The sequence below is a fragment of the Gavialis gangeticus genome, unplaced genomic scaffold, assembly GCF_001723915.1.
Source record: "Gavialis gangeticus isolate Ggan-Ray unplaced genomic scaffold, GavGan_comp1, whole genome shotgun sequence".
Taxonomy (NCBI): Eukaryota; Metazoa; Chordata; order Crocodylia; family Gavialidae; genus Gavialis; species Gavialis gangeticus.
This window is the reverse complement of record NW_017729001.1, coordinates 23,099,726-23,106,853: the sequence shown is the minus strand read 5'-3', so window position 1 is coordinate 23,106,853 and position 7,128 is coordinate 23,099,726. Positions and strand designations below refer to the sequence as shown.

The following is a 7,128-nucleotide window of genomic DNA, read 5'->3' as shown; positions in this document are numbered from 1 at the left end:
AGAGCAGTGATTTTAAAATGTCCTTCCCCCCCCCCCAGATCTTTTAGCCTTAGGCTACCCAGGTACCTATAACTTTTGTAGTCTGTTCACTTAGTTCTTTAGGCTAGAAGTTGGCTATCTTGTGGTAGATGTTAAAGCTCCTGAAATATTTTGGCCACTTGGTTTTGCCACTTGGTTGTTCTATTTTCAGGTGATCTGACCAGAGCTTTCTGAACGAGACTTGGCTTTGATGCCTTAGGAAGGAAGTTGAAACCTAGGGACGCTTTGAGTCGGATTCTGCTTTTAGTGATACTCCTAAGTAAACCTGGAGTAGCACCATGAAGGCAATCAGGGTACTGGCCCTTTATCTTGTAACATCCCTTTCTGTAAGACAGAGTTGTAAGGGAGAAGTTGACATTCATGAGTGGTTTGCATGTGCTCCAGAAATCGTATTTTTTGACCGTTTCAATTATTTCCACATGTATCCAAACTGATCCGAGTCTTGCTTGGGGTCTTCTAATGCAGCTTTACAAAACGTTAATCGGAGATTAAATAAAACTGCCTCTGAACGTCTTTTGAACTTCAGGTCGTTTAGTGCACACAAGTGCTGAATCCAAATGCTTCCAAATATTGGAGATGAACTGTCAGGTACTCACCTGGATCTGTCTTTGCCGCTGTCATCATTTCTTCTCTGATTTTTAATTCTATATACTCAGAGGGGAAAATTCTGTCCTCATACATGCACATAACTCTCTGATTTCAGTGCAAGCAGAAATAATCCCTCATGGTGCCAATATCATTTAGCTGCTATTGCGTGGGACTAGATCCTATGCAAATCTGAGTTCAAAATAAGCTAACTGAAATCATTAGTATTTGAAATGAGATTTTTCTCGGTCAGTGAGAGAGGGACATCAATAAATTACTGAGACGTGGTATAGTTGTTAAAGCAGCGCATTTTTAACAAAAGTAAGATTGTACTGTGGATGATGAGTGACAGGATGCTCATAAACTGGCAAACAGTCTTGAATATTTACTCACTGCCACCCTAGCTGATAAATAGTGAGCAGACCGTGGCTTATAAATATTATTTAACCATTTGCCTGATTTAAAGCTAAGGATTTGGTGATGGAAAATGCTTTGCTAGTACAGCTGGTGTTTGTTCTTGCTCATTTGAGATGTTTCCAAATTAGTGTCCAAATTTTATTGCAACTTGGGTCTCTGGTCTTCTGAAGCACGTGGTCCCTTAGCTTTGAAATTTGCTGACATGGGGATTTTTATCTAAAATGAACACTTCTTAATGTTTGTACTATATGTTGTCAAATTAATGAGGGCCACAAAAAAATAGTGGGCTGGCTTCCTAATAAGAGTTTTGATCAACCTGGCCTTCACCAGTGTTCTTGTCTGAATGGTAATATCCTCCAAATGCAAACATGTTTTTTAGACAAATAGCAAATACGTATTTCTAGATAAATAGCAAAGGGCAAATACATATGACAAATATATAAATACATACATAACAGAGAGAAAATTTGCTCTCTATCTCTGTGTATATAGATAGATAGATATAGCAAATTTTCTCTCTGCTAGAAAGGTACTTTTTAGTTAGAAAGATTTATCTTTCCTGCATTGCATGAGCCCATCACTTTGAATAACTCTCTAATGATCTAAGGCACTTTCACACAGACTTATTAACAAGAGTAAAAGAGCTAAGCTAAGCAGAGCAAAGAAATACTGATGATAGCAAGTCTTCTGATCTCTAAAGCTGTTCCCAGTAACTTGTGCCTGCTAACCTGATCTTGCAAGAAAATCTTCAAGGGCCTACCCATGTCCTATGTCAAACTTCATTGACTTGGAGGGGGGAGATTCCTAGCTCTGTTCATATAGATATGACTGCAGGATTGGGATCTGAGCATTGAATAGTATGGCTCTGGTGTCTTGTAGTTGACTTCGATATACAAAAGTTTTGTTCACAAAACAAGTTATTAATGGCACATGCTGACCTTTGGATGGTTTCATACAGACACATGCATGTTTTTTTTTTTTAGAGTGCATGGATTTTTATCTGCCATGCTAGATATGTATGATGAAGAAGGTCAATAGCAACTGTGCAGAAGTCTAGGGTCAGTTCTGATAAACGTAAATAGGGGGCACCAAGGGTGAACAAAGAATAACTGTGGAAGGAGGAAGAGAACGAATGTTGAGCTGTGTAACTCAAAGAGAAATAAATCTTATTTAGCTTTCCTGTAGTGGGTCAGGGTGTGAGCTTTATTTGCAGAGCTTTATTGATTTCCTTGGAGCTATGCTGGCTAACACCAGCTGGGGATCTGGTCTTTCATTTCAGGCTAAAAACAGATCCTTTCTTTGTTGTTAGACTTGTTTTATGAATGTATCAGTGAAGAGGCTAAACTGATTCCAAATGCAACTTCATTTTAGATGTCTTGCATTAAGAAAGCATTTGATACAACCAGCGTAATGTTTTCAGCCTTTTTTAATGGGCTTACACTCCACTGGTCAGTGAGTGTCTCTGTGCTTGGGCATCCAGGCAGGGAACTGGGCTCTATCCTAAGTCTTCAGTCTAAATTCTTCATTAGATGCACATGTAAACGCTTCATTAGATGTAATTGTCCAAAATTGGTATGAACTGCAAATGCTAAAATACCACTTTATTCACTTCCTAATATTTCTGTTGCTTCTTCCCAAGGATTGCTGAAGCTACTGCTTATAAAGGGTACATGATTTCAGCAACCAGCTATCTTATCTCCCTGAAAGTGGAACCTCCACCGACACTGTCTCATAATCTGTCAGGATCTCCTCTAATTACCATTCAGCTCTCCCATAAACTGGTAAGTGAAAATGAAATCTTTGCTTTATGCTATCATCATGGCTGACTGGAGCAACCTTTCGGCATCTGTGGTCGCTTCTCTGTATTGCTGGTGATGTTATTGTGAATACTGCTAGCGGTGACGTTTCTGATACTTGTGACTGAAAAATATGGCTTTTGTTTATCCTGTTCCTTATTTTTCAGATATATCGGTTTTTATTGTGGCAAAAAAATAGGTCAGTGTACTTATGGAAGAAAAGGTGAAGAAGCAAGCATTTCTTGAGGCCCTTTAGGATATATTTTCCTAGTGATGCGTTTGAGTAGCTTGCAATAGGTTTAATAGGAATTGCTGCATATTCATATGAGCTGACCAGGGGGAAAAAAAAGAGTTCCCTTCTGTAAACAGATGGTGAGGTTGTGTTATTTGGCTTCATTCTGCATTGAGATAAACCAAGACCTTTAGATTTTCATGTATGTATTTATTTTTAAAATGAGCTATTCAACCTAGGGTAAGTTAATAACATGGTGGTTGGAGCTTTCTCATGCAGTGAAGGAGACTTAAATTCAGACACTGCCCTGAGGTTTATTTCTCCCTTGTCTGGCTCAATAAAAGTCCATCCAGAGAAACTTCTTCCAAGAAAAGTTTCATTGCAGTTGATCTATGTCTGTTAAAAGGTTTTTATTGTGATAAAACAGCAATGCCCAAGTAAAAATGTTTAATTGAATAATTCCCAACAGATTGAGAAGGGAGTATCTTTGGTTCTTTATGCTGTTAAGTTGGTTTTTGCAACAGCATTGTACTGCACTATTGTTTTGAAATCGGAGGAGTTATAGTGGAAAAAAAATCCAGTGAGCATTTTTCTACTCAAGAAAATATTGAATGAAGTTGGTAATAGGAATGGTTGGAAAATGGAAAAATATGAAAAACAAGTACTATTTTTCCCTGAACTTTTCTTTCAATGAATATCTTCCAGCCAGCTATTTCCCTCCCTCCTTTCCTCTTCATAGCAAGGAAAAGAGGGAGGGAGCTCATGCCATCCTCAGAAAAATGCTCATTAAACTCATGCATATTTTTTGCATGACTTTTGGCCAGAGAAAATAAATTCAAGAGTGTGGAAGCTGGAAGTAGTGTGTTTCTGAACGGAAAATGATCTTCCCCAATGCCCTCTCAAAGATGGATCCTTCACTCCCAAAAGTGCCCGTCTCTTTTTAAGAGTCTGTTGGTTTTAAATAAATGTGTCTCGCTTCATTTGGTTCTTATATACAGATAGAAACGTCTCTTATCATTTGTCATCTTTTCCTGCTGGGTTAAGTTAGTTGTACAAGAATATAGGGTGTGGGTGGGGGCGGAGTGTGTATGTAATAGTGTGTAATGTATATCACAGCTATCCCACTCTTTACTATGATAGCAACAGTTATGTTAAATATAATGATTTGGGCAGAGGAACAACTTTATAGTGAAAAGTTATGCAAAAAATATGCATGAATTTAATGAGATTTTTTTTCTGAGGTTGTCATGGGCTCCATTTTAATGCTTGTCTGCTTATTTTTTTATGACCTTTTATTACAAGAGTCGATTAAACACCTTGGCACTGGGAATCCGTTTCTGTAGCAAGAAATTCATTGCTGGCAATTAGTATATTGGGAACAAGTGGAGTGAAAAGAGTAATATTGGACTATGCTGTAACAAGCACTGCGTGTGTACCACTGTGCTTGGAACTTTGTTACATGGGAACAAAGACTAAGGATTTTAGTCCATGCTTGACAGACTATGGCAGTGAATTCATCTGCAAGTAGTGCTATAGCTAAGGATTAAAGGCTCCCAACGTGTGACGCTGATATCTAGGAATTATGTCCAGAAATCACTGAAATTTGAAATTCCTTGGACCTTAGTAGCAGGCAAAGTGCATAAAGAATATGAAGGTCATTTAAAATGTTGTGTTAGTTGACAATTTACGTATACAATCCAAACAGCAGGCAACAGAACCAATACTGGAGGAGTGGATTAAAAAGCTTGGATTCTTTGCAACAACTCAGGAGTCAGCAGACAAGATTTTATCCCCAGTGAGCACAAATCTAGTCTTAAGGCCACTGTCGCACAGCCACCCTTATGTTGCACTGCATTCATAATGAACTGCCAGCTTCAGTTCAACTAGGCAAAGGTGTCTCACTCAAAAGAGAAGTGTGGTATAGAACTACCCATGTTTTAATCCTCAGATGATTTTTCAGCCCCTTGTAGCTGTTGCACCCTGGTATGAATTAGAACAGCCTCAGAGCTAAACCAGAAGAACTCAGCACAGCAAGTGGATCAGGCTATTTGCAAAGCTTAAGGCAGCTGAATGCATATCCCTGGATTTTTAAAGAGGTCCCAAAGATGTCATTGTGGGTTTCTCTGTCTATTCCCCCTCAGTAACACCATGTTAAATTGACTCTTCTTGCAAACAAAGAACTATTGGTAGTGTTAGTTGTAAATTCAACAAAGAACCAAAAATATGAATGTCTTCCTGATGCAGGCATTATCAGCACGATCGTCTTAAGTAATAACAATGTCACAAGGGGAACTTGATTAAGAATTCTGCCAATATGTGAACTTGTTTCTTTTCTGTTTAGCACATCCCCAAATGAACTATTAACTGAATTTCAACTGAAGAATTTTTTCCTGTTCTATTATCAGCTCGGGTGTCTGGTTCCAGTACAAGCTTGCATGACACCAGTCAGAATCCACCTCGTCCCCTCCTCTATCCTATTGCACCCAGACAATGAGCAAACTTGCTATGGGATCACTGAGTGGCAATAATAGTTAATGTTTTGGGGGGGCCTTTCTCCAAGTGCAACTACACTTTACATGTGAGAGCATTTCGGTAGCAGTCTAGGGTAAGAGCGATAGTTGGTCCTATTGAGTGACAGCTGAATCACTTGCAGAAGGAGCTGAGAATGGTGGTCGAGGGTGTTGTTATGATGCAGGTATCCACGTTGTAGCCGTGTTGGTCTACAGGCAAAAGGAATCTGAACTCTTGGTAGAGGGGATCCAACCAGGAGATCTTACAACACCTTTCAGCTCTCCTGTGAACTATGAATTTTCATTTCTACCTAGGAGAAATTTTACAATCTTTGCACTCTCCTATGCCTGAAGAAGGGCTTGTGTGCTGGAAAGCTTGCAGAGAAAGAGCTCTGATTTCTTATGATACAGTAACTCTGGGGAGATGTATGGGGAAGTGAGATCCTGGAAGAGCCATTCCCCTCAAGTAACTTTAGATCAGAGATAAGCACAAAATATGGATAAATTTGCTGTAAATTAATCCATTCCGAGTCCCAGACAGCTCAGCATAGCACGCTTCTTTCCTTGTGATAATGCATTTACCTTGTTCAGTCTGGAAGTTCTGCAAAATTACACTATCCATTTGCAAAGCTTTCTGTTCATTTGCTGCCCCCCCCCCCAAGAAAAAATCACCAAAGCAAAACAACACCCCCCACCGCCTCTGTTGGTTTGTGTCTTGGCTTCCACAGAGAATTCCTTACTGTAGATTCAATGAGGCTAGAGGGGGCAGGGGTGGAAAGAATATGATAGTTTGGTTTGGGTGTGGTTCAGACTTTGAAATTCTGAGTAAATCTGAACATCAGGCTCAGCCAAAGCTGAGAGGAGAGATTATGCATGTCACTTTTCATTATCCCAACATCATAGTTGATATTACTGTGCTCCAGAAACTGCAGAATAACAAAACCCATTTCAAATCCTTGCCCTCCGGGTGACCCTGCTGTTGCTTATACTTTACTATAGGTTGCTTCTCCTATGACTATTTGCATGTGTCTTGATTTTTTTTTATTATTCTTAGACGGTCGTACTTGCTGCAGTCCCTCTGGCTTTGGGTTGGAACTTGGACCTGTTGTGTGTAATAGAATTAAGGTTGAAACTTATTAAGGATTAAAGCTGAGTAACATATTTCTAAACGAGAGGGGGGGAAAAGAGAAATAAGAAGATAAAGAGGAGGAAGAAAAGCTTTATGGACTTTTTTTAAAAAGAGACATTACCTGCCCCCCGCTATTTTTTTTTAACTAGATTTTTCCTCTGAGTGTAAATTGATACTGTTACTGACAGGACTGACTGCCTTGCCTGGAAGTTTGGCTTCTGCATTGGCAATTAAACACTCATTCAGATCACACAGGTCTCCTTCATAGCGGGTTGTTCATCTGGGGATAGGAGGCGGCGATTTGGGGGGCCAGAATATCCTCTGGAAGTAGGGGGTGGGAGGGGAGCTTCCCCCCTCCCAGGACTTACCTACCCCACAGTGGAGCTGCTACCCGGAGGCACCCGCCCCTCCCCCTACCCA

At 39.9% G+C, this 7,128-nt stretch overlaps 1 protein-coding gene across 2 annotated transcripts in view; it reads left to right on the top strand.

Annotated features, from left to right (window-relative positions):
* The window catches only part of ADGRD1 (adhesion G protein-coupled receptor D1), a 299,472-nt gene that overhangs the window by 56,838 nt on the left and 235,506 nt on the right, over positions 1-7,128 (top strand). For both annotated transcript variants that reach the window (XM_019507071.1, XM_019507072.1), the window contains one exon: positions 2,681-2,822. In XM_019507071.1, the coding sequence (XP_019362616.1) occupies positions 2,681-2,822 (142 nt within the window). The remainder of the gene's footprint in view (positions 1-2,680; positions 2,823-7,128) is intronic.